We start from the raw sequence: 26,834 nt of genomic DNA, 5'->3' as shown, positions 1-26,834 counted from the left end.
CATGGCAACTCAAAACAAAAAGATATTGAGGTTATAATTGGGTTGCCATATTTGTGGGCAGGTTTCCTGTGAATGTACAGAGGCTCCTCTGGAAGGTAGAGTACCCAGATGCCCAGCTGTAGCATGTGGACAGCAATGTGTAGCATGTGCCAGGAAGGTGGTGGCAGATCCACGGAAGACTCTTGACTCCTTCAGCCTTTGTTAGCACCTGGTATGTGCAAGGCCCTAGGTGTACTGCTGGGCTCCAGCCTGAGGCCCAGCCAGACCTCACTGAGCTCACCATCTTGTGGTGAGGACTAATGGCAGGAAACCAGGAGATCCCCGTAATGGGGCTGTGGGAGTTCAGAAGAGGCCCAGAACCCAGCCTGGGATCAGGAAAGGCTTCCCAGAGCAGATATGGGCTGAACTGAGACCTTAAGGATGACACAAGCCAGCCCCGCTTTGGCAAGGGAGAAGAGTATCCCAGCAGTATATCCTCCCATATACCAAGGAAGAAAAGTTCTTTGGATACCACATCCGCGTGGACACAGGGCCTGATAGGCTCGGCCTGATGGCAGCTGTAACTTGCAAAAGCCTCCATCTAATTTGCATATTCCAGCCCATGGGGAAGCCACCTGATTTGACTTTAGGTTATCTCTAGGGCATTGGCAGTAAGCCCTGTGGCTAAAAGACAGGGGGGCTGTGAGGGAGTGCCAGATGGTGCACAAGTTGTCTTGGCCTGGGTTCCTTTGCCCCTTCCAACATGTGGTACCATGTATAGGTTATTTAACTATTAGCCTGAGTCCCAAGTTTCTCATCTGTAAAATGGAGATGATGGTAGCACCTACCTAACAGAGTTGGTGTAGGGACTAATAATAAATTAGTTCAAGAACAGCCCTTACACTGGTACTGGGCACACAGCACTCCCTACATGTTGGCTGGCACCATTATGATAGCGCTGCCCTTCCTGTGCTTCCATGAGCCCTCTGGTGTCCAGCCTGCCACCTGCTCCCAGAGTGATGCAGGACAAAACTTGGAACTCTCTTGGGACCAAATCCGTGTGTCTGTCTCTCTCTCTCTCTCTCTCTCTCTCTCTCTCTCTCTCTCTCCAGAATCTCCCTGACTGAGTTGAGCCTGGGATCTCTTCTTGCTGAGTTCTCAATGCCAAAGCTGTTCCTAGGTCAGGGCTGCTTCTTACCCACTGGTGTGACCTGGCACTCGGGTCTCTCCAGCTCCAGCTTGGGCAGCACCCTGGTCCTTAGACTTTGAGGACCAGAGGCTGTGTGTTGCTCCTTTCAGGTGCATGTGTGCTTGGGAGTTTTAGTTCCGTATGGATCCATGAGGTGTCTCACCCTGTTAATGGGGGTTCAAAAGCACTGCACTGCCGAGAGCCAGCTGGGGGCCTCAGACGCATCAGATAATTCTCCAGAGAGGCCCATTCATCCATTCAGTGAGCCACTCAGTCACTATTTACTGAGTACCTACTATGTGCCAGTCACCATGCCAGGCACTGAGAATGTAGCAGAGAACAGGACAGGTGTGGCAGGGGAGATATGATGAGAAACAAGCAACATGAGTACACCAGTTAATCGAAGTGGAAGCGCTGGGAATGGAGGCAGGATGGTGGGATGGAAAATGGCTGTGTTGGGCAGTTGGCGCTCCTTGAATCGGGGTGATCAGAGAAGGAATCTTGGAGGAGGTGGCACTTAAACTACAGCCCAGGATGAGGGAGCAGCAAGAGATTTCAGATTCACTCATGCCTCTTTGGAGAGACACACAGTGGCACTGGGCTCTTGAAGGGTTGATTTCTGGAGCAGAACGATGTGCTGTCCCAGCTGGGCGGTTTACCATGGCATCAGAGCAGCATGGCTTTGGCTGTGGGACCCCTTGGTTTTCTCGGGTCGGGAGAATTCTGAGGCAGGGATGAGTCCACTGTGGGTTCAGTTCATCTGCCAGGTCCTGTACTGGGGCCCAGAGGGAAGTAACCCAGCCCCAGCCCTGCTGGGCTTGGCCCAGGCTGCAGCTAGAAAACGTTCCCCACAAAAGCACCGAGTGCCTGAGTTCGTGTTCTTGTGTCAGTGGTTACAGCTTGCTAATAAGATATGCAAATTATTAGGGCTGTAAAATCTTCGCCACATTCCATCTTCTGTTTAATTAGCATTTAATCATAATCTCATTTAATTTTTTTCACATTGGCACCCTAATTAAATGTTAGGGTGTTAGTCTTAACAATTAAATTATATTGGCAAATAGAACCTTCCAAAAACTTGACCTTTTTCAAGCCAGAGCCCTCTCTAGCTAGATGCAGCCGTTAATTAGTTTTCTGCAAGATGCCACCTTGAACCCCCTTGGTGCACCCATTTCAGTTGTTTCCTTGCTGTTATGGCCCTAGGTTCGAATGAGACACGCACAGCCGGTGAATTGGCAGAGGCCTCCACCAGGCAGAGGTTACCATGAATGGGTTGGTCAGAAGCCTCTGGAAGGCCAGCAGAGGCTGACTTTTCCTGGGAGGGCTGGGTTTGGAGTTTGGTCTGAGGCCTGGAGCACTCCTTAAAGTGGTTTCTCTTGTCTCAGTGATGCTAACTCTTTAACTTGTGATTCTCCAGTGGTGATCACTGGGAAAGTTGGTACCTGAGCAAGTCACAAGGTCTGGAGCTGCCACCTAGTCCTGCAACAGCCCTTCCTGGGAGGTCACAGTGAGGTCAGGCAACCAGGGCAGGAGAGGCACTGCTGGTGCCGCTGGGGCTGGGTTTGGAGATTGTTCTGGGGTGGAGAGGGGGGCAACAGACAGAACGTCGGGAAGAGCAGTTTCCCCTGAGTGACCAGAAGAAAACCAAAGCATGAGGGTGTGGCCACTCCTGGCCTGGCTCTGAGGGAACTTGGATGAGCTTGACTGAGAAGAAATTCATCCCCTCCTCTTACCCCATCACACACAGACAACGGAACTGTGGAGCCCCTCCCACCCCACCCCGCCAGTAGGGAACATGATGTCCTTGCTCTCAAGGGACCTAGGAGACCCTGACCAATGAGAAGCCTCTCTCTAGGCTGCCCCAAACCCCACCCTCCCCTCAACTATTTGTATTAAGGCCCTGGCATTTCGTTTGCCTGGGGTTGGTGCCCTGCGCTCTTAATACCGCAACTACAAACATAATTTTAAACCTTCAGTGGAAATTCCCTGAAGAGTCACTTAATGACAGTATTATGTTCACAGAGACCTTTCTGCCATCTGATTTTTCCTCTTTTTTTTTTTTTTTTTGCCTTTCCTCTTCCCTCAGAGGTCCACTCACATCCATCACTCTAACTCTGTCCTTTAACAGGTCAGAACACATCAGCACATTTCTGAACATCTGCTGTGGACAAAGCACTGTGCTGGGTTTAGAGAAGAGGCATTATTGTACTTAGTGCATTTGTGGTGTCTTCTGACCTTCAGTGAGTGGGCAAAAAGCCCACTTGAGTTGCATCTGCCTTTTTCTCCCTTGGCGAGACACAGTCTGAAGCCACTCTCTGCGCCCTTGCTCCCTGCAGGTTTTCCGGACAGACTTGATCACAGCCATGAAGATCCCAGACTCGTACCAGCTCAGCCCGGATGACTATTATATCCTGGCGGACCCGTGGCGACAGGAATGGGAGAAAGGTGTGCAGGTGCCTGCTGGAGCAGAGGCCATTCCAGAGCCTGTGGTGAGGTGAGCCAGTCAGCCCAGGCGAGGGGACCATAGGCAGGGGACGAAGGGGAGGCTAGGACCCAGCAAGGGACCTGTCGGTCTTGGGATTCCTGTCTAGCCCAGCTCTGTTCTGTCTTAGATTCTTTTGGCCCATAAACCATTGAAACGTTCCAGAAATACGACTGGTAGTTTACTTTTGAAGCTAAGGGCTTGCTTGGGCTTAGGCTCAGCTCTGGAGCCAGACAGCCTGGGTTCACATGGCCACTCACATTCAGTGTGACCTTGGGTCAGAAATGCAATCTCCCTGGGCCTCAGTTTCCATGTCTCTGAAATGGGAATGATGACAGCAACACCTACCTCCTACGGCAGCCGAGAAGATGTAGGAGAATAATGCAGGAAAGGCACTTGGCACAGGGCCTGGCACACAAGTACTTGGTAAAAACTGACCATGCATTAGCTTGATGTCCATCCAAACTGCGTCCCACAAGCACATCTTACCAGAGAAGCCTCCAGGCTTTTAACTAGCCCTTAAGACAGGGATAAGCCGTGCTCTTGACTTCTTAAACCTTTTTAAGGAGTTCTTTGAGGGAGGGAGTCATGTGCACACAGCAGATGCTCAAGAAGCAGTTGCTGTGACCAGCCCCTGAGGAGTCTGCCTGCCAGGGCTGGGTCAGAGCTGAGTTTTTTCTGGGCTTCATAGCCTTCTGAGCTTGTGAGCCAGAGAGACCCCTGGTGCTCTTGTCAGGAGGTGGCCTCGTGGCCATGGGCCTTGCCTCCAGCAGCAGAGTTCATCCAACTGCTTTTTTCTGCACCCTGGGAAACCTTCCAAGTCATGTCTCAGGGCAGAGGGGCCTGCTGTTCTGGCCTGTTTCTCCCCCCCACCATCCGCCACCAGCCCGCCTGGGGCTGGGCAGTTTGTGTTATTGGCAGCCCACTCCTTTTCCTGGCAGCCCTGTGGCTCTCGCTTAGGCCCATTTGACCAGGCCTGGGGCAAAGATCACAGCTGTCACCTCCTCTGACGTTGGCACTGTTGGTTCCTGGCAGCCACACCCATGACGGGCTCACAGATTCCTAGTGTCCGCTTGGTGCCAGGCCTGTGCTGGACATGGGATTACAGAGGTGAAGCAAGCTAATCCCTGCTTGGTGAGGATTGGGTGCTGGGCAGGCCATCCTCTTGTGGCTCCTGAGGGCCGAGTGTCTCCCAGCTTTTGTCTGGAGCCTTTTGAGAATCAGCGAGTTCTAGGCCTCTCTGGAAGGGAGTACATGTGACATCCGGAGAAAGAATTTATTCTCCATATCCCCTGCCCAGGGCCTGGAACATGGGTCCAGCTCCCAGCCAGCTTCACACCTTCGCCTCTGCAGCCTGAAGCGCTGTGACTGTCCTCTTTGAGCCTGTTTTCTCCTCTGTCAAATGGGGCCCAGAATAGTACCTGCCTGATGGTGTGGTGGTGAGGCCTGAAGGAGCAACCGCAGCCCAGGGCCCAGGGTGATGCGGGGGAAGGGCCACCAGCTGGACAGAGAGGCGAGTCCCCTTTAGGCTTGGCCCAGCAGCCTGCCCCCGCTCCTTGATGTCAATGTCAGGTGCTTCCGGAAACATCCGCTGGCCTGGGTAATTAATTGCAGATGCTTCCACACCAGTAACTTGGCTTCGGTCTGCCTGCTCAGTGCTTCATCTGTTGACATGAAGAGGAGAGCACGTGTTCTGACAGCTCTGGCTCTCCTAGGTGCGTCCCCTGCAGACGCACTGCTGCTCTAAGCTGACAGGAGCCAGGCACTCCTGGCCTGAACCTGCTTTTTGGAGAACATAGCTGGAGGTGGGGAGGGGTGCTCTCCGGAAGAGCTCTCCATGCCCCTTCTTCCCCTGTCTCCCTCCCACCTGGTCCCTCCATCTTCCTGGGTGCCTCCCACTGCACAGCTCACACTGGAAGCCAGCATGGCAGCTTCTGTGGTCAGAGCTGTTATAGGAACTCTCTTCCTGAGAACTTGCTGTGCTGAGCCTGTTACGTTCATCTTCTCATTTAATTATCATATTAGCCCTATCAAGTACATGCTGCTGTCCCCATTTTATAGATGAGGAAGTCGGGAAATTCTGGGGAATCCCCTGCGTGATCATCAGGGCCTGGTGGGCTGAGCCAGGAAATCACAGGCTACAGGAACAAGCCCTGGGTTGTCCCAGCGAGGCCCAGAGAGAGCCTGGTGCCCCGATCACCCTGCCCACTGGCTCTGACAGCCCTCCCCCAGCTGCTACCCCAGCCCCCTCTCTGTCCTCCTTGCCCTGTCCTCTCTGGCCCTGGAACAGGTCTGCCCCCCTCGTGGTCTGAAATTTATCTGGGTAATGAGAACCTGCCTTGCCCACAGGGCCTACACTGTTCCCTCAGTGTGGCCAAAGACTCAGCCCAGGGACAAACCAGCCTCGGCTGTCTGTCTAGCCTTTTAGAGTAGAGACCCCTCCCCTGCCCCAGATCCCAGCCCAGCCATCGGACACCTCCCAGCTGACCTCAGTCCTGCTGGCTGCAGCCTTGGCCTAGGGTCAGGACGGTCCATTCCTGGTGGGAGAGCTTCTTCCAGAGCCAGAGCCAGAAGAGACCAAATGGGCGAAGGTGAGAGGCCCCGGAAGCGCAGGAAATGCCTTTTCTGGTGTGAGCCCCTTAACCCCCGCTTCTCGGAGAAAGGAGCTTGATCTTGGCCAGGTGGCCGCTGACTGAGAACACAGATGTGAGTAGTTATGCCAGTAGGTAGTGTGCATTCAGAACCCTGACTAAGTATATGCTTTGGGCGCAAACAAAGCAGGGTCACAACAAAATCAGTCTGTGTTTTTAAAAGAATGTATGAATTCAAGTAACAGCCTCATGAAGAAAGGCAGAATTCCATAGGACTGAGAGTGTTTGTCTTTTATTAATATTTGGAATGGCTTATTAGGGGTGGGGGGAATCACACCGTTATCATTACCTAAGGCTTTCCTTAATCTGGGCCTCTGTGTGGCAAAAGGTGACACAAAGCCCTTTCCCTTTCTCCTTGCCCCCCTCAACCTCCTCTGGGCCGTCCCCTTGGCCATTGTGCCTCTCTCCTTCAGCCTTCCTGCCCCTCTTGCTGATATCCGGGGCATTTCCTGGAGCACAGGAGCCCTCCCCATAGCTCTGCCCTGTCTGTGCCATCCAGGGCCCTGCCCTCCCCTCCCTAGTCTGCGCTGAGTCACAGCCCCTGGCAGCCCTGCCTCCCACCCCAGGAGGCCTCTCGGGCAAGTGAGGGGCCTCTCAGCCCCAGCAGGGCTGGCCAGATGGAGGCCAGGCTCCGCAGCGATAACCATGGCAACCGGTGAGTTGGGAAGAGCTGGCATCAGAAACTGAGGGGCAGCGTACAGCTGAGCCAAGAGGGGAAACTGTGCCCTCTCAGGGAAAAAGCCCTCATCTTCCATTTCAAAAGGAGCCAAGTGATAATCCACAGGTCTTAAAATGTGCACTCACACATGTATAGTGCTTACTTTGTGCCAGGCGCTGTTCTAAGGGCACTATAGGTATTCATCCATTTCCTCCTCACGCCAACTGTAGAAGGTAAATACTATTTTTATTAGCCCGTTTTTTGGATGAGGTCACTGGGGCACAGAGAAGTTAGGTGGCTTGCCTCCAGAATCACACCTCAAGTGGTGGAGTGGGGCTTTGGGTCCGCGCTGTGCAGCCAGGGCCCTTCCAGCCTGCCTCAGAGGCAGAGCCATGGTCTGAGGGAGGGCTGACCTGGCATGTATGTGGTCCTGGGACTGTAGTAGGTGCCTATTAGTATTCAGGGGAGGAGGTCTCCATGTTGGGGGGCAGGGCACTGCAGATGAGACTCATGGCTCAGGTAACGTTCTTTCTGGGGAAGGACAAGGTGTGTGAGCAGCACTGTTTTCTGGGGCAGTGGACCTCTTATGTGGAAAGAACCACCCTGGGCTGCAGCAATGGAGCCCGGGAGAACCCCTCCTCACCCCACAGGAGACCTGGCCTCGGTTCACCTCAGGCTATTGATGAGGGAGGGGGCCAGGGTTTGTGAGGGCATGGGGACACCCCTGGCCTCTCCCCAGCCTTGAGGGGTGTGCTGAGGGACCTGGAGCCCACTTGGCTCTATCCCACTCGTTCCAGAGTGGCTGGCACTGTACATTGCCCAGGACTGCACTTGGAATGCCTCTTACAATCCTGAGTAGGGCATGTCCAGTTCACGAGGCCAAGGTGTCCTGATAGGAGGGGGCAGTAGGGGTGTGCTCTGGGCAGGATGGAGTTTGTGAAGTGTGCAGGGGCTGTGGGTCAGGCCCCACAGCTCTTTGGTCTCCTGTTCTGCTTACTCATAGTCGCCTGAGACTGTAGGGCGGGCAGGTGGGAGAAGGAAGTATAAGAAGGGAACGGGAAGAGGTGGGCGCTGCATCGTAGTTTAATACCTCACTTGCCCACCAGCTCCTCAGCCAACTCACTGGAGGCCCCCAGCGAGGGGAGCAGGCCGAGGGTCCCTCCCCTCATGACACCCCCTCTTGATTTCCTAGGATCCTCCCACCGCTGGAAGGCCCCCTCTCCCAGGTGTCCCCTAGCAGCTCCGAACGTGGCGAGGGCTCCCAGCCTGAATGGCCAGGGGGCAGCCGCTATGACCTGGACGAGATTGACGCCTACTGGCTGGAGCTCATCAACTCGGAGCTCAAGGAGATGGGTAGGTGACCTGCCAGGCTGAGAATGGGATTGGGGGCAGGCAGGCAGGGTTTTCTTCTGAACCCCAGCATCCTCACCTTCAGGAGGGAAGTAGCCACGATGGGGCTTTGGCACTGAATGGATCTGGGGAGACAGTCTCTGTAGCATTACTGATTAGAGAACTTATTTGGTATCTCTGTGCCTCAGTTTCTGTAGCTGTCAGATGAGGGTGATAATAGCATGTTATTGACAGAGTTCTTGGAAATATTGTTATAAGTATGATTTCCATGAAGAGTGAGGGAGCACACAAGTGATTCTAGGGTGACAAATGGGATCAGGTCAGTGGGTGGGGACCTCCTGTCTGGAGCCCACTAACATGTCTCAGGAAGGGCCAGCTCTGTCAAATTCAGCCATCTTCAGAGGGTCCCCCCATAAACACAGCACAAGCAGCCGCAAACCAGAGATAACTCCATGTTACCTGCATGTACATATGTGTGTGAGGTCACAGGCAGGCTCTCTAAAGTCAGAGCACCACTCAGGCTCCTGGCCTTTGAGATGGGATGGTCCATCCCAGGGGTCGGCAAACTTCTGAGACGGAAGAGCCACTATGGGTCAGCAAACTGTGGCTCGCGAGCCACAGTTTGCTGACCCCTAGTCCAGCCTATTCAGTTTTCAGACAGTAGCGCTGAAAACAGCAGTCGACAGGTTTCCCCAGGTCTTCGTGGGTGAGTGGAAACCTTCCCGTCTACCTGGCCGGAAAGGCCTGGCTCCTCACACCGTCCCTTGTCCTCACAGAGAGGCCCGAGCTGGATGAGCTGACGCTGGAGCGTGTGCTGGAGGAGCTGGAGACGCTCTGCCACCAGAACATGGCGCGGGCCATCGAGACCCAGGAGGGGCTGGGCATCGAGTACGACGAGGATGTCGTCTGCGACGTGTGCCGCTCTCCCGAGGGTGAAGATGGCAACGAGATGGTCTTCTGTGACAAATGCAATGTCTGTGTACACCAGGTGGGCAGCCCCCGGCACCCTCACCCACACTGCCCTTGCATGCCACCCCTGGGCTGGCCCCTGCCTGGGGCTGGTCGTCCTGGCTGTAGGAGTACAGCAGCACTGTGGACATAGGCCCCTAAGAAGGAGGGCAAGGGGGAAGGAAGGGACTGGCACAAGTGCCCTGTGGTGCCCCGGACGCCCAGGGTCGCTTGGCTCAGCCCATTCAGCCATACTGGAGTAAACACCCATTGGATGGTCCTTCTGTCCTCTCCTGTCGGCCTCCCGCACACTCTCCCCCCGGGAACACCCTGCCTTCTGCCCTCCTCCCCTGCTCCTCACTGCGGAACTTACAAAGAGGCAGCACAGTGTGGTGATTGAGAGCAAAGCCTGGAGCCAGGCTGCCTGGTTGCAAATTGTGGCTCTGCCTTTTTTATAAGCTCTATGGCTTTGGGCAGGTTTCTTAACCTCTCTGGACCTCTAGTTGCTCAGCTATAAGTAAAAGTAAGTTGTTGTGAGGATTAAGTTACTAAGAGTTATTTGCTTAGAATAGTATCATAAGGGCCATAAGTGTTTTTTACCATTATTGATATTATAAACTGTCCAGCCTGACCAGGCTCCCCTCTTGATCTTGGTCTTGAGCATCTCTGGGCCTTAGTTGCTGAAGACCTGACTAGAACGCAGTGGACCCACTCTGGCTCTGACTTTGAGCCCCTTCCCCGCTCACCCACCACCCACTGCTACTGGACTAGCTCCTGGGAAGCTCAGAGGGGCTTCGCCTAGCTGGCAAGGGTGCAGTAGACCCCCCCCGACCCCCGTTCATCCACATCCCTTCTACTCAGCAACTCTTAGGTAAAAAACCCTAGGCATAACCAGGAGGAGCCTGCTTCACAGATCCCTATGAAAAATGATGAAAGCTCTGCTCCTTTTGCTCAGGCAGCATATACACCAAAATTTGTACTCAGGGCCGTTCCCGGACACTTCTGAAGTCCATCACTGATTAGGAACCTCTGGCTAAAGGGACTGTCCTCCCAGCAGAGGGCAGACCTGAGCCCCTTCACAAAGGACTGTGAAATGGTGACAACACAGGCAAAGGGGAGCCCTGGTGTTATAACCCTCAGGAGGTCTTGCCAGAGCCTGGTAGCGTGTAGCTTGGGAGCTCCTGGCTCGGGCTGGGGCTGAGGCTGGGACTGTTTGCAACTGACTGCTGACCAAATGCAGATTGGCCAGTGCCTCCCTCTCGTTACCACCCTGCTGTCTCCCCAGGCATGCTACGGGATCCTCAAGGTACCCACAGGCAGCTGGCTATGCCGGACGTGTGCCCTGGGTGTCCAGCCAAAGTGCCTGCTCTGCCCCAAGCGAGGAGGAGCCTTGAAACCTACCAGAAGTGGGACCAAGTGGGTGCACGTCAGCTGCGCCCTGTGGATTCCTGAGGTGGGCAGACCTGGGGGTGGGCAGCCCAGGGGAACAGCTGTAGGGAAGTAGGTATGCATGGAACTCAAAACTCAGGTAGCAGAGGACTGGGAAAAGCGGGTGATGGGCCCACATGAAATGGAGGCATCTCCGGTGTCGAGCCTGGGAAGAACTGGGAGAGCAGTCCCCAGGGAACTTTGCCTATGCACTTGGGCAGAACTCAGGGGTAGTTTCCATGGGAAAATGAGATTAGGGGTTATTGGGGGCTCCAGTGGTAGGTCAGAGCTGGACAGAAATCAGGCCGCTGACTACAGGGAAAAGCAGGTTGTGAGTCCATCTCCATCTACAACAGGCAATGGTCCCAACCAAAGTCAAGCTGCCTATTTAAAACAAAAATAAGCCAACTGACCTAAAAGAAAATCGGGCAGTGAGCCTAATTACAAGGTGGATAGTGGGCCTGCTGCTATGGCTGTGGCTGGATGGAGGGGTGGGCTTCGGTCTGAGTCTTGGTGGAAAGGGACGGGCCATGGGTGACAGGCTGGGCCCACAGTGAGTTAGCTGAGGACTTGGGCTGCCGGATGGCATCCAGTTTTATTTGAAATGGGAAATACTGAAATTTACCAGCTATAGCCCTGACCCTGCTGTGTGCCATGACCCAGAATGAGGGCCCGCTCCAAGGCTGCCTGTGCCCAGAAGCAAGCCAGGTGACCCTGTCAGCAGATGGCCCTTGCCTTCCTGGGCTCCCAGTCCAAAGGTCCTTGCTGGGACCCACATTGCAGGCTTCTGTGATGATAGTGGTTGTATCAGCAATGGTCGCTTGCTTCCAGATCAGCATCTTGAAGGCTGGGACTTCCTGTGAGTGTACCCTAGGCTGGGCACAGCAGGGACAGAGAATCAATGCGGACCCCATCATGGGAGCCCTTTGGTTCAGGACCTCTGAACAAAGGCCCTTCTTCCATCCTCAGACATGGGCAGTGGGGAGGGGTGGGCCGTACCCAGGAAATTTGGGCATGGTGGTAGGCCTGTCCCCGTTGGCCGGAAAGACACATCCCTATTGGCCGGAAAAGCCCTGTGGCCTGCAAGAAAAGATGCTGCCTTAGGGGGCTTTCCTGCTACCCAGAAAAATAAAAGAAATACAAGTTGTGATAAGACCTCTGAAGATGCTATTAACAAAGGCCTGAGATACAGAAGAGGGACCTTGCATGTACTCATCTGTGTGTGTGCATACACACACGCGCGCCTCTGTCTCGAGAGCCATACAGTCATAGGTACACACACAGTCAGTTAAACACACTGATGTGCACTCTGTCACACAGTCACAAACCATGTAAGACTTGTCACAGGTGAGCGCACACACACCCAGTAGATAGTTGAGACAGGAAGGACTTGAAATTCAGGGGCTTCCTTACTGCCCTGTCTGCCCCCTGCCTGGTGTCAGCAGACAGCCCCCATTTGGGGCTCCTTGGGGCAGGCTGGAGACAAGAAGCCTGATAGAGCTCCCTGTGTCCCGCCCAGGTCAGCATCGGCTGCCCCGAGAAGATGGAGCCCATCACCAAGATCTCGCACATCCCGGCCAGTCGCTGGGCTCTGTCCTGCAGCCTTTGCAAGGAGTGCACGGGCACCTGCATCCAGGTACATGGCCACCTCACCCTGCTGTAGCCCCACAGCCCCTGCAGGAGCCAGCTGCCCCACTCCCCGTGGTGCTGCAGACAGAGAGCCACTAATGGGCCAGGGAGACCTGTGACTGGGGCCAGAGTCAGAACCCCACCTGGGAGGCATTCCTCCATCCCCAGTTCCTGCAGGCACCGGGTACAGGCTGGGGAGCCCAGGCTCACCTCCCAGTTGTAGCACTGGGACTTTCCCCAGGAGCAAGTGTCTATGGGCTTCATGAATACATTGACCCTGCTTCCAACATCAAACTTGACATATGGAAGGGGTAGAATTCAAACGTTTCCTCCAGCTCAGCCAACAGGCTATCCTGACACAGGGCAGGGCCGCATTAGTCTGTTGACAGCCATGTTTCCCAAATTCTGGTGTGATCAGTGTTACCCCGAGGGCATGTGAAATCAGATGGCTGGGCCTACCTCCAGAGGTCCTGCTTCAGTAGGTCTGGAGTGGGCCTGAGAACATGCATTTCTAGCAATACTGATGCTGCTGGACTAGAAGCTGGGATGGGGGGCATCCTTTCTCTCTCTCGTCTCTCCAGGAACAGTTGTCATTGCAGACGTGCCTCCCCTCATTTGTAAGACTTTCAAAATGGCTTGTGAGTGCAGCAGAAATGGTCACTAATAGTTGGATGGGTGGTTGTTGAAACAGTGATCAGCTGCCCACAGCCACCATCCAAGACTGGGAGGGAGGGGGCAGGTCCTGAGTTGCTTGGGCTGAGGGGAAAGGAAGCGGTCTGGGTTTAGCCTCTCCTCCCAGAGGACAAAGGAGGGCCACAACTCCCCATCTTAGATAACGTTGCAGTAGGGGAGGCAGTGACCTGTTGCCAGCCTTTCTTTCGATGCCTCTGATTCCAAAGTCATTTTGCCCAAGAGACATGCTGCTTACCCCACAAAGGGTTTTCCAGTTGTCTGATTATTGACTTCCCCAGGGTGTAAGGTGCTGAACCCCATATCTTTTCCAGCTCCCCCTTCCCACATGCCATAGCTCCCTCCATACCCCCCAGGGTGTCGGGAGCCCTTGCCATTTTATTTAGAGTCATTCCGCATTCTCGGAACCCTGAGAGATGCCCACAACCTTCTTCCCTCCCGCCAGGGATCCCTTCATGCCTGACGCTGCCCTTCCTGTCCCTCCAGTGTTCCATGCCTTCCTGCGTCACGGCGTTCCATGTCACATGCGCCTTTGACCATGGCCTGGAAATGCGGACTATATTAGCAGACAACGACGAGGTCAAGTTCAAGTCGTTCTGTCAGGAGCACAGTGAGGGGGGTCCGAGGGGTGAGCCTACCTCCGAGCCTGTGGAGCCCAGCCCAACTGGTGAGGACCTGGAGAAGGTGACCCTGCGCAAGCAGCGGCTGCAGCAGCTGGAGGAAGACTTCTACGAGCTGGTAGAGCCGGCCGAGGTGGCAGAGCGCCTGGACCTGGCCGAGGCGCTGGTCGACTTCATCTACCAGTACTGGAAGCTAAAGAGGAAAGCCAATGCCAACCAGCCGCTGCTGACCCCCAAGACCGACGAGGTGGACAACCTGGCCCAGCAGGAGCAGGACGTCCTCTACCGCCGCCTGAAGCTCTTCACACACCTGCGGCAGGACTTGGAGAGGGTGAGTACCCCTGCTACCTGGTGGCCATCCTGGGAGGCCTTCGCAGCCCACTCTCACTGCCCTGGAGTAGCCGTGGCTCACCAGGACTCACTGGGGGCTGTGGCCCAGGGGCTGAGGGCCTCCAGGTCTCAGACAGGGTGGGGGGAACTGTTACTTTGTAGCACAAGGAAGGATCCCGCTCTCGGGTCTGAGTCCCTCTTGTCTCAGCCCTTTCAAAGGCCTGGTGAAGGGTGGGGGCCCTGCCAAGGTCATGAGCTTGGAGATGCCAGAGCTGGGACAAGGACTCAGGCTTCTAGCTCCTCGTGGCCTCTGATCCCATTTGTGGCTTCTCGGGGCCCTGCCTGGTCCCAACACACAAGCTTCTGCTTAGAGTTGGAGGCAGGGAGGGACGGAATCATAAGCGAGTTGAATCAACCCAACAGGTATGTGCTGGGCCAGGGTAGGGAAGACAGGTATGACTGCGGCTCCCAGGGGTGCTGGACAGAGGGAAGGGTGTGAGCGGAGGGCTCAGGGTGGGCCGGAGACCAGCAGCCACCTGCGTGGAGCGGAAGGATACGGCTAGGTGGGTGGACCAAAGTGGTCTGGAAGCTGCGGAAGGGTTTTAAGCAGGGACTGCCCTGCTGTGGCTGCCACTTCCAAACACTCACCCCAGAGGAGGAGACACAGGGCCCAGATGGAGTAGGTAGGTTGGCTGAAACCCTCCAGCTACATGCTGGGAGACAGGTGATCTTGGCTTGGTCCAGTGTGGTAGCTTTGGGGGACTGAGTGAGATGAAGTAAGGTGAGGAAGTACAGACTCCATGGTTTGGGGCTGGGTTGTGGAGATTGGGGGGCAGTGAGAGTTGCTGGTCTAGAGCATGGAGGCCCCCAAAGTCTCCAATTCCTCCTACTCCCCCAAGAAAGGTGAGGGAGTCCTGCCTTCTATGGGTTGCGCCCTTGAACTTGGCTTTTCTGGCATCCCTCCCCTGCCACCTCCAGCTGATAAAAAGTACCACCCCAAGTTGGGGACAACCCGAGAGGAAGCAGGATGTTCTGATTCCTTGGTCCTCTGAACCCCAGGTGCCGTTCTGGTCTTTCCTCTGTGGGACATTCAGTTCTAGGGTTCCAGAGCACGTGGCATCCTGTCACAGCGTCCTCCATGGGTACAGACACATTTCCTCAGGCCGTGTTAGGAAGCAGCCCTGGGTGGGAGCATCGAGGGGGCTTTGTATGACCTGGGGCAGCAGCTTTTGGTAAGTCTATAAAATGAGTAGAGCAACGAACTGGGCAGGGGCGGGAGGGTGGGGCATGAGGTGGAGGCTGTGAAACTGGACCTGGCTTCCCCACCTTCCTTCACCCCACTCATCTGCCCTGCCGCCTGATCAAGGGGAAATGACCCTGCTGGCCTGGGAGGGAACTTATTGTCTGGCAGTCAGCCTGACACCAGGTCCGAAGTGAGAGGCTGGGGGAGGAGGGCACCAAATGTCCCTGGCTCCAGCCAGGGCAGAGGGCAAGTCCACCTACATTGCGGCCACCGTTTCCTGGGCAGCCCGGCCTTCTGTCTCATGTGGCAGGACCGTCAGGTACAAATCCTTCTGAGACCAAAGCTGCTGTTGCAATTGTTCTCAGACCACCCCCGAGTCTCTAGTGCAAACACCTGCTTTTACTCTTGCTGTTTCCAGTAGCTCTGACCTCCCCGGTCTGAGCTGGTCGGCCAGTGTGCTTGACCCTGGCTAAGCTGTGGGGGGGAACCAGGGGGATGGGCTCATGGATTTCATCATTACCCTAAAAAAGGAGGCAAGAAGTAGATACTCCCAGCCCTGGTTAGCAGATGAGAAAACAGGGGCTCAGAGAGCAGAAGTGACAGGAAGCCTTAGAGGACCGTGTGTGTTTTAGGGTTTGAGTTGAATTTGGGCCTGAATGAGGGGAGGGGTTTGTGAGAAAGGATTGTTGGCTTATTCTCTATTCTGTGCATTTCCTGGTCAAAAGCATCCTCTTATCAGTCCCTGAACCTCTCCCCGACCCCTTGTTAGCTGGTACAGGTGCACCCAGGGGTCAAGGTTGTAAAGGGCTAGGAAGCCAGTGAGCCTGCTGAGGCCAACTCTGGGGTTCCCAGGCAACCAGAGCTGCCACATAGACCCCTCTGGTCAGGGGACAGAGCCCTCCAAAGCCAGGCATGAGCCCGCCCACTCTTCCTCCAGGAAGAGGAGGCAGGGCTGGCTTTAAGTCTGTGCAGCATCTCAGGGCTCAGGAGGCCCTGTCAAAATAAAATGCTGCTTCTCCAACAGCCACCAAACTGGGCTGGTGGCACCACTGGGAGCAAGGTGAGGGAGTAAGAGTCAGCCACCTGGGTCAACCCACTCCAGGTCCAGCCTCAGGGCCTTTCACAGCCATGCTTGGTGACTTCAGTGAGTGAACAAAGCCAAGGACCTTGCCATGGGGGTGGCTTTCTGAAAAGACCCTTGACTGTTGGTGACCTGGCCATTCGGCCCGATCTCTGACCATGGCCCAGTACTGATGGCCGAGGGTATCCTTACGACTGGACGGACACCAGGCCAGCTTGGGCTGGGCTCATCGGGGAGGCAGGGTTCGAGTTGAGATGGAGGCCTTGGGTGGCCTGGGTTTGCATCCAGTTCCAGCTCTTCCCAGCTCTATGCCTTCTGAATTTCAGTTTCCACTTCTCTGAGTTTCAGTTTCCTGTCAGTAGAATGGGAATAAGGATGGAACTGACCTTGGGGTCACAGTGAAGGACAGAACTTAGCACAGTGTCCTCTGTTGTTAGTGGTGGTGGTGGTTGCTGCTCTGGCTCGTGGAGGGGGCTCCATGGAGAACCAAAAGGCAGGCGCAGTGCCAGGGCCAGGGGATCACAGGGCATCCTCCCTGATTTATTTGCCCTGAAGGCCAGGCTGGGGTTTTGCTGAGAGAAGCAGGAGCCAAGGCCATGCTGCTGCCACCAGCGTGAAACCTCATTTTCTGCTCCGCCTAAAGGTGTGCAGGCCTCAGCCCTGGCAGGCAGCTCTGGAAGGCATGGCCACTGCAGCCTCCCAGTTATTCACAGCTGACAAAAAAATTGCAGCACTGACGATCAGCTCGGCTGGTGTCCCCTAGCAACCGGGAAGGCAGTTCGGGCTGCGCAAGTCTTCACAGACCCTGGCCCTGCATCTGCTTACCAGGAGTTTATTCGAGAGCCTGACCTGGCCTGAGCGGGGCTAAGAGGGCAGGGGCAGCTCTCAGATGACACTCCCCTCCCCCTGGAGGACAGTCATGTAGGAACTCCCTCAGGCCTCATTTCCGATAGCTCTCCCAAGCGGGGAAGATCCTGCCACCACCACCCCCCATCCCACTTGCACCCGCTTCCTAGTCCGTCGGTCACACCCCATTCACTGCCTCCTCAGTGCCTGGATTGTGGTCTGCTTGGCCTCCCACCGAAGCCCCCCTTGTCCGGGGCAGCCTCGGCCTCCAGGCTCGTCAACCCCCATATCCCATCTCCAGGATTTTCTCACCCACTAGTGCCCCCGTCCCTCTCAAACCCTGTCACTACCCCCAATTACTCCCTGGTCCCCAGATCCCCCCACATCCCCCTCCTTAACCATAGCCTCCTACTCTACCTGCTCAGTTGCCCCCCCAGACCCTCCACCCTTCACTGTCTCCTATTTTCTTGGCTCCCACCCCGTCTAGCATTAGCCCTTGTCCCTGTGCAGAGGCCACACCCCAGGCAGAGCCTCACCCAGTAGGAGCCACTCTCTGCCAACCAGAAGCAATCCCATAGCAGTGAGCAGGGGGGTCCCCCAAGGTGCCTGCCCCCCAGTGTCGGCAGGACCCAAGTCAGCAACATGCTGGGCTCCGTAACCCAGCACCTATCTCCACTCCTGCTCCCCATCTCTTAGCAGACAGCCTCGCCTCCTGTTCCTCAGACCAGAACCCTCCACGTTCGTGCCAGGGGAGCCCTCTGTGTGCATCTCTGCCTTTCCTCCCATCTCCTCCCCTCCCCGTCAGGGATCCCTTTCCAGTCCTCACCCTGCAGCACACGGGTTTCTCGTTTATTCCTCCCCTCTCCGTCTCCAGGATCCCACCAGCATCTGAACCTATTTCACCTTCTCCCATCTGTAAAAGGAAGCCCCCCGCCCCACCTGTCTCCTTTATCATCATCCCTCACTGTTCTCACTTCCTTGGTCAAGCTCCTGCCATAACCCTAATCCAGAATCTTCCACCAGGACCAACAGCCCCCAAGACCAGGCTGTGTCCAGTGGTTACGTCTCTGTCCTTGTCCCCTAGCCCTTTCAGCAGTAGTTGCCACAGTCAAATGTGCCCTTGGTCTTGAAAACCTTCGATGCCCTTAATGCCCCTGTTCTCCCTCCCTCCCTGAGTTCTTCTTGGTCCAGTGCTCGTTCGCCGCACTTGGCCTGACCTCCCAATGCCGCTTCTACTCCACAGCTTTGTTCCCCGTCGGGCCAGCTCCAGCCCACGCCTGCCTCCTGAGCTCCAGCGTCTCGTGCCCGGGACACCCACAGGTCCCAGCCTGCTCCTGTTACCACCCCCCTATCTCCATGAACGTCCTCAACCCTGGTCCATTCTAGCTCAAGTTAGTTGGCTGGACGTCCCCTGTGCCCCTCCCTTTTCCTCAGCTCACTCTCGGCAAAACTTGCTGGTATCAAAACCACTTCATCAGAATGTAAAACCTTTTATTACCAATCCCTGCCCTAGTTTGGGGCACTTTGCTACTTGATTCATTTTTGTTCTCCTATTTTTTTTTTCAAGAGAACATTTTATCTTTATAATCAGAAAAAAAAACAATAATGACAATGCAAGGAGCCTGATAGCGTGGGTGAGCTTCTAAGGTAGTATTAATACTTTGTCCTCCAAAGCCATCATGGAAGAGGAATTCTCCAGCATTCAATAACAGGTAGCTAGCTATCTTACTGAGAGTCTTGGGAGAAATTAGAGAAGTAGGGGATTAAACCAGGGTGAAGTGGGAATAAGGGATCACATGTGACCAACGTACCCACCAGAGAACGTTGGCATCGTTGGAAGTGTTCCTATCTTCTATAGTAGGAATCTCCAGGTCTTACTGCAGATAAATTGAGTATTTACCTGCAATATATTGTATTTTTAATATCTCATTCTTATTTACCACTCTATATCATAAAGCAAATGTAATCAGAATTTCTAATGGGATCAAAAAATATTCCAGGGCCAGCCACGTGACTCAGTTGGTTAAGAGCTCGCTCAAGAGTGTGAGCTCTGAGCAACAGGGGTGCTGGTTCGATTCCTGGCCTGAGCTGAGCTGTCAACAGCTGCCAATAGGTGGCAGGATGGCTCAGCTAAAAAATAAAAAATAAAAAAATTTGTTTATATCAATAAATAAGTTAAAAAAAAATTCCAGTAAAAGTTCTGATATTTCCTTCCTATCCAGTGATAAGCTATTGAACTCAATAGCCTGTGCAGCTTACTTTGGAGGCTCCCTAGCCTCCCAATAGTTCTGATTCCACAGGGCGACGTGAAATGTACTATACTTGAAGGTCCCACCCCGGGAGTTTGATAGGCCCTCAAGCCTGGGAATCTGTTTTGTAACCAGTTACCCCAGAGGACTTGATGCCGGTAATTCATTTGGGCATGCTTTAGGAAACCTTCCTCTAGAGTTTCAGATGGAAGATAAAATATACCCCAAAGGCTATATGTATATTTTAATAGGAAGTAATTAAGTATAACTCTTGGTTCTTTTGCGGAGAAGTCTGTGACTCTGAGCCTCACCTCATCTGGCTCCCCGCCTTTAGAGGTTAGGTTTAAGGATGAGGAAACCCCAGAATGGTGTGTTTTAAGAAATTTTTGAAAGCTGGACCTCAACCAATTTTTTTCTAAGTTGGATGTATTGACTGGTTTGTTTTGGGGCCTTTAAAGTCGCCATGAATCCATCTACCGCTCTTCACCCCCACTGACCCCCTGCACACGGGGCCACATGACTACCAGGAAGGCCACAGACAAGGATGCAGGGAGAATGATGTGGGGCTGTTTAGATGCGGTGGACAGGGAAGGCCTCCTGGAGGTGACACTTGAGCCAGGACCTGAAGGACAAGGTCCAGCCTTGGGGAGAGAGGGGTGAAGATCATTCCAGGCCAAGAGTTTAAAATATGTAGCAAGGCCCCAAGGGCTGGACACAGAAAGAAGGTGACAGGAGGTGGTGTACTTATCACCTGACTGTGGGACACGGGCTGTGAGGTGACAGTGGGTCAGATTGAACAAGGCTTTGGGCTGTGGCTGTGGTTTTTTCAAGTGTGCTGAGAAGGAAGCTGTATTTGTTTCCTAGGGCTACTGGAACAGTACTGCAAACTCAGTGGCTTTAAACAACAGACAATTGTTCTCTTACAGTTCTAGAAGCCGGAAGTCAGCAAGGTTGATCCCGGAGCTCTGGAGGTTCTGAGGGAGAATCTGTTCTGAGCCTCTCTCCTAGCACTTGGTGGTCTCTGGCAACCCTGGGTGTCCCTGGAGTTGTAGACGCATGGCTCAGTCTCTCCCTTTGTTGTCACATGGCACTCCCCTGTATGTATCCACTGACTAGTGTGTCCTTATGAAAGGCCATGTGAAGACACATACGGGGAGGAAAGTGGGGTCACCAGCTGAACTGACCGGATGCTTTCTCTGCCTGCTCTGGCTCAGCCAGGGGCCATAGGGCCACGGCTGTGCCAGTCCCATGTTTTAGATCCGAGAACTGTGGCTTAGGGCTGAGGACGCACTCAGGGTCTGCGAGTTGATTCCCAGATGTCCTGGGCTGTGTAGGCAGTGGTTACCCCCAGAGCTGGGAGGTCAGGGGTGGTTGCCCTTGAGTAAGGTGGGAAATCTCTCTTGTGTTTCCTCAGGTTAGAAATCTGTGCTACATGGTGACAAGGCGCGAGAGAACGAAACATGCCATCTGCAAACTCCAGGAGCAGATATTCCACCTGCAGATGAAACTTATCGAACAGGATCTCTGTCGAGGTAGGCGCCTTCCCAGCCCACCATCAGCCACTTCAGTGTGCACGCTCTCAAGGGGCTGGGTCTCAAAGACATGTGTCTTTGGGGCCTGGTGGGGGCAAGTGCAGGAGGCCAGGGGCCGCTGGCTTCCACCCCTGCCCTCCCAAGATGGGCCCCTTGGGTCCCAGGTGTGTATCGTTAGGCAGGGAGCCAGAGTTTGGAATGTGGACATCAGGCCTGCCCTCAGAGAGCTTTCTGGTTCACGGGGGACACCCAGGTAGCTACAGGGCCACAACAGTTCTAGGAATGAACTGCATGTGAACAGGTAGATACAGAAGTCCTAATGGCTCTGTGTTGCTGTGCTGGCCCTGGGGCAGGAAGAGCCAGAAGCCAGCGAGCCTCCCTGGCCTGTGTGTGCCTGCGCATTGGTCCTGAGCAAGGCAGCTGCCCCAGAGATGGAAGAGGATCTGTGCTTTCTTTCTCTCTGGCCTCATCTAATAGGATTCAGGCCCTGTGCCGGCAGTTTTTTCCTCTGTTTTCTTCTATTCTCCTGCCATCATGTGCATTTAACAGATCTGGAATTCCAAGGCCCGCGAATCTCTGACATTGCTTCTATCTGTTATTTGTATGGCTACTGCCAGACAGGGGGCCCATCCTGGAATGTTCATATGTTAAGGGGGGCAATGCTTAACCCAGAAAATGGTGCTCCTATGTTGAATTGCAACGCAACAGAAGTAGCTAGCTGGAGAGAGATTTTAAGTCAGGGGCTACCACTGCCAGCTCAGCCTCTGGGCCTGGAGTGGACAGAGAGGAGAGATTCTGGGCCACCACCGGTGCGATGACTAAGGACCTGGTACTGCCCACTGTTGCCCGAGAGCCAAGCTTCCTCATCTACACTTAGGGATCACCAACCCACTCTGGCCCAGGAAACCAGCATTGCCAAGTACAGGTACTGGGTCAGGGTGGGTCACGGCCATGCAGACAGATTTCAGAGCTCACCATGCACCCCAAGACTACGGCAGCTTCCCAGCTGCCAGAGCTTTCTGGGCTCCCTCTCATCTGTTGATTGATTCAGTGAGCACTAAGTGAGCATGGACAGAAGGCCAGGCCCTGAAACCTTGAATAAACAAGGTTTCTGCCCTTGTCTGGGAAAGTAAAGGAAAGTGGTGCCCGAGGGGCTACGGTTGGTACCAGCGCAGGGACAGAGGTATAAGGGCTGGCTTCATGGTGGTGGTGATCTGGAGCAACGTCTCAGGCTTCCTAGGATCTCGCTATGGGCACATATCCAGCTGCAGAAGGAGAGGCTCACAGTCAAGGCAGCAGAGTGGCAAGGCACGCGGTGCCCTCAGGCACAGGGTTCTAGAAATAGGGTGAAGAGCCTGGTGGGTCCACATCCCCACATTCAGTCTGGGGACATTTGTAGTTCCTAGACCTGGGTGGCAGCCACAGGCAGTCCGTGGTTCCGGGCAGGACGTTTGAAGAGGAGACTGGTTTGCCTCTGCCTGAAGTTGACGCCCTCGGTGTTGTGTGCTTGTCCCCTGGGGTGGGACATGGGCTGCAGGCATATTGCCGAAGCCTGTCTGGCAAGAGGGCTGGAGAAGTCTTCCCAATGGCAGTGATATTTAGGCTGTGAGCTGAACCAGGCGATGGACAGGATGAAACAGGGCATTTTTGGAGAACTAGAGGCCAGAACCTGTCTTGTTAGAGAAACTGGGAGGAGGCTGACGTATCTGCAACCAGTGTAGGAGGAAGATGTCTAAAGTGAGGCTGAGGGGTTGCCAGGGTTGGCCGACCGTGCAAGGTCTGTGGCCCTTGGAAGGAGCTCGGCCTACGCTGAGGACAGTGGGGGGTATCTGGGCGCTGGTCCCATGTTATAGATGCAGAGACTGAGGCCGGGCCTGAGGTTTCCAAGGGAATCAACAGCAGAGCTGGGAAGATTCCAGAGCTGGGGCCACGCCCCTCAAGCCCCTTTTAGACCCTTATTCAGGAAGCCATCCAGCCTCTGGCTAAGAAGGTGAGAGAAGATTCCCAGCACCTGGGCCTCCCCCTCCACACGTCCCTCCCTGCTGCCGTGTTTTCTGTGGCTCCCTAGACCTGTGTGGTCATGGGCTGAAGGGCTGTAAAGGCCAAATGTGCACCCAGGTCTCCCATCTACTGTCTGACCTCAAAAGCAGACTAGGAGACCAAGGTGGAGACCTGCTCAAGGGGGCTGACCAGTGTGAGGACTGGCACAGCCTCTTGACTTCTTAGTGCTCTGTCCACCTTCATGTCCACCTCCCTGGCCTGGCATTCAAGGCTGTGCCCTGTCCACTCACCTCCAGCCAGCCTCCCACCCACCAGGACTCTCCCAGGATCCGTAGGCGAGGTGGATCAGGCTGCAGTCCAGATCCTGCCAGGTGGGGTTCCATCCTCTTTGTGGCCCTGTGCCCTCCCCTAAGCCCTACAAGGGCCGCTGTGGGCAGTTACCCGTCACTCTCCCACATCAGCTGTTTCTTGATTCTCTAGAGTCCTAGTTATCCCAGGTCCCCTATGGCTCTGAGCCTGGGGCACATAGGCAGGTCACTTGGATGGTGAGGCGCCAGGCGAGGGAGGACTCCTGGGGTGACATGGAATGATCTTGGTTCTGGCTGAGGCTGTTCGGGGTAACCACATCCTTCCTGCTCTCTCTTTCCCTGACGCAGAGCGGTCTGGGAGGAGAGCAAAGGGCGAGAAGAGCGATTCAAAAAGGAAAGGTCGTGAGGGCCCAAAGGGCAGCCCTGAGAAGAAAGAGAAAATGAAGGCGGGGCCTGACTCAGTCCTGGGGCAGTTGGGTAAGTGGCCAGACTGGCCTGGCAGACTGGCCAGGCTCACGCCATCACTCCGCTTGCAGCCTCTGTCCCCCCCGTCCTCCTCCCCAGGGACTGTCAGCACCCCCACTGCACAGAGGAGGCCCAAGAGGGTAACCAGGCCCTTCCTTGCCTAGGCACTCACACCTGCTAGCCATAAAGGACACTAGGGTCTCAAAGCCCCATCGGCCACCCCAAGAAATTCCCCTTTTGTACACCGGAGCTGGAGTCTGGGCCCAGGAGCTCAGGAACTGCCCACTCATTCTGCTGGCCTGGGTGTCCTGGATGGTGCATTTGCCCAGAGGCCCTCAATGGACCTCTAGGCCATCTGGGCACTTCTCGAAGCCCAGCCCCATGATGGGACGTCATGATCTGCCAGAATTCTCCATCCTTGTCCCACTCTGCCAGAATCTTCTCAAAGGGACCCTCCCTTCAGTACCAATGAACTTTCCGGGAGCCACCCAGAGGGATCCAAAGCAGTAGCCACAAGCATTGGCCCTTCTCAGGCATCTTCACTGTCACAGACCTCCTTACTGCTGCCCCATCAAGCCGAGCAGCCCTTGAGGGGACCCCGGCTGTGGGCTTTATCGCCCAGGATGTCGCATGCTTTCCCTAGAGCACTTCTCAGGGATCCAGTGGAGTCGCCTTCCAGACCTCACTTCTAGCACAGAAGCCCCAGGTCATCTTTTATTTCCCTGTCTCAGGAAGGGGACAACTTGGGTGTCTTAACGGGAGGCTCAGTCTCACCAGCTGTCCCTCCCAAGACCTCAGGAGAGGAGGGAGGGCCGATAGCCAGAGCTGGTCTTGGCGTGCAGGAGGGCCCTTGTACCTAGATGTGCCTTGCCACCCTAGTCATGCTAAGTTCCTTGCTTTGGACTTGGCAGCGCGCATAGTAACTCAGCGCCCCCCTGGTGGCCAGAGGGCGCTTTCCTCTATTCCTCCATTTCCTGTACCCCCAAGACTGGGTGTGCTCCTGTGCAGTCTCATAGGCCCTCACTTGGCTTAATGCTGTACTGTGTTGCCCCCTTGAAATTCTTAATAATTTTTTAACAGGGAGCCTGGTAGGAAGGAAGGGAGGGAGGGAGAGAGGGAAGTGAGGTGTTGGGGAGGGCCAGAGGGGCCTTTCTGAAAGTGAGTGGGGTCTGACCTGCCGCCTCTCTGCTCTGCCAGGCCTGTCCACCTCATTCCCCATCGACGGCACCTTCTTCAACAGCTGGCTGGCGCAGTCAGTGCAGATCACAGCAGAAAACATGGCCATGAGCGAATGGTCACTGAACAACGGGCACCGCGAGGACCCTGCTCCGGGGCTGCTGTCGGAGGAGCTCCTGCAAGACGAGGAGACGCTGCTAAGCTTCATGCGGGACCCCTCGCTGCGACCCGGTGACCCTGCCAGGAAGGCTCGTGGCCGCACCCGCCTGCCTACCAAGAAGAAACCATCACAGGATGGGCCAGGGTCACGGACGACTTCAGACAAACCCCCCAAGAAGCCCTGGGGCCAGGATGCAGGCGGCGGCAAGGGGGTTCAAGGGCCACCTGCCAGGAAACCACCCCGGCGAACACCTTCTCACCTGCCGTCCAGCCCTGCAGCCGGGGACTGTCCCATTCCAGCAGGCCCCAGAAGCCCCCCACCGCTGGCCCCTGACACCCCCGACGAGGCAGTCCCAATGGCTGCCGACTCGAATGTCCAAGTGCCTGGCCCTACGGCGAGCCCCAAGCCCTCAGGCCGGCTGCGGCCGCCCCGCGAGAGCAAGGGAGCCCGGAGATCATCGGGTGCCAGGCCTGATGCTGGGACAGGACCGCCTTCTACTGTGGCCGAGAGGCCAAAGGTCAGCCTCCACTTTGACACTGAGACTGATGGCTACTTCTCTGATGGGGAGATGAGCGACTCAGACGTGGAGACCAAGGACAGTGGGGTGCAGCGGGGTCCCAGGGAAGCAGGGGCTGAGGAGGTGGTCCGCATGGGGGTTCTGGCCTCCTAAGTCACCCGTACCCCTGCCCCAGGCCCTGCCCTGGTCCCCCCATGAGGCCTCAGCCCAGTCACAACTGCCATTTCCAATCTTTGCTGAGTGTCCCAGACCCTTGAGGCTGCCACTCTGTTGTGGTTTTATTTTTAATATAGAGAGAGTTTTGAATTCCACACTGTTGTCTTTCCTCTGTGCTGGCCTAGGACATTAGGATTCCTTCCACGGCTCTGGCTGCAAGGACCAGGCCAGGTCCTATGCAGCCTTCCTGCCATAGCAGCATCCCCGCCCTGCCCACGCGGCATTGCTGGGTTCCTGGCTAGATGCAGGCAAGGTGAAGAAGAGCTCAGGACGCCAGTCCGCTGCCACTGGGTGACACAGACTGTCATTTGGGCATTATTTCATGGCAGATGGGCCAGCCCAGGGCCTGCCCCACGTTGCCCCCAAATCCCACTGGAGTCCATTTGGGGTTGGGTGGGGGGGGGGTCCTGCTGCACTCCACTGATCCCCAAGGAAGTATAATAAGTGATACCCAGCCAGAGTCTACTCACTGTCACAAGCACAACGAGCTTAATACAAGAAAGCACTGAGGGGGCGCAGAGGACCCCGCTGGTTCCAGGGGAACCTCAGCTGTTCCTGATCAACCCACATCTGAGGCCTGCCCGCCCACCCCGCGACCCTCCAGCCCCTTGCTGCTCCGCCCCTGCCAGTGCCCAGCCCTGCAGCTCTGGGCAGGGGTTCCCAGAATCCTTCCTGAGCTGTGCCACTTACTCAGGGGACTCCCAAGCAACCAGCCACCGGGGCCGGTGGAGGGCTGCCAGGAAGGGCCAGTGCCCAGATGGGGGCATGGGGCTCAGGCTCGCCCACTGCAGAGAATCACTCTGGGGCTCCAACTTCCTTCCTTCGGGGCCAGTCCTGCTGAAGTCTAGTCATTCCTAGACAGCTGACCAGACCAGACCAGACCGTTTGCCTTTTCAAGTTTCCCAGTCCTGCTAAGAGTTGAGCTGCTTCCTCAGTTTCCTTCTGGAAACCCCTCCTCCCAACTAGCAGTGGGATCCCGGGGCCCGGGCAGCAGTGTTGGCTGCCGGGGCTGTTTCAAGTCTTGATGGAAGCTCCTGGTTCCTCTCCCTCTGAGCCTTAACCCCCTTTCCCAGCCGTGCCCTCCCA

The 26,834-nt window shown here is 55.4% G+C and overlaps 1 protein-coding gene across 7 annotated transcripts in view; it reads left to right on the top strand.

Annotated features, from left to right (window-relative positions):
- JADE2 (jade family PHD finger 2) overlaps window positions 1-25,843 on the top strand; it is a 45,597-nt gene extending 19,754 nt beyond the window's left edge. For 6 of the 7 annotated variants that reach the window (XM_019642216.1, XM_019642218.1, XM_019642214.1 and 3 more), the window contains exons 4-12: window positions 3,505-3,662; window positions 8,152-8,312; window positions 9,086-9,297; window positions 10,543-10,710; window positions 12,205-12,321; window positions 13,491-13,955; window positions 20,788-20,905; window positions 23,563-23,691; window positions 24,877-25,843. In XM_019642216.1, the coding sequence (XP_019497761.1) occupies window positions 3,505-3,662; window positions 8,152-8,312; window positions 9,086-9,297; window positions 10,543-10,710; window positions 12,205-12,321; window positions 13,491-13,955; window positions 20,788-20,905; window positions 23,563-23,691; window positions 24,877-25,685 (2,337 nt within the window). In that variant the 3' untranslated portion in view covers window positions 25,686-25,843. The remainder of the gene's footprint in view (window positions 1-3,504; window positions 3,663-8,151; window positions 8,313-9,085; window positions 9,298-10,542; window positions 10,711-12,204; window positions 12,322-13,490; window positions 13,956-20,787; window positions 20,906-23,562; window positions 23,692-24,876) is intronic. The other variant, XM_019642219.1, reaches the window with a different exon arrangement.
- The last annotated feature ends 991 nt before the right edge of the window (window positions 25,844-26,834 follow it).

This window comes from Hipposideros armiger, unplaced genomic scaffold (assembly GCF_001890085.2).
Source record: "Hipposideros armiger isolate ML-2016 unplaced genomic scaffold, ASM189008v1 scaffold_66, whole genome shotgun sequence".
In the NCBI taxonomy this organism is placed as follows: domain Eukaryota; kingdom Metazoa; phylum Chordata; class Mammalia; order Chiroptera; family Hipposideridae; genus Hipposideros; species Hipposideros armiger.
The sequence above is the reverse complement of the archived record's forward strand: the minus strand, read 5'-3'. Positions and strand labels throughout refer to the sequence as shown.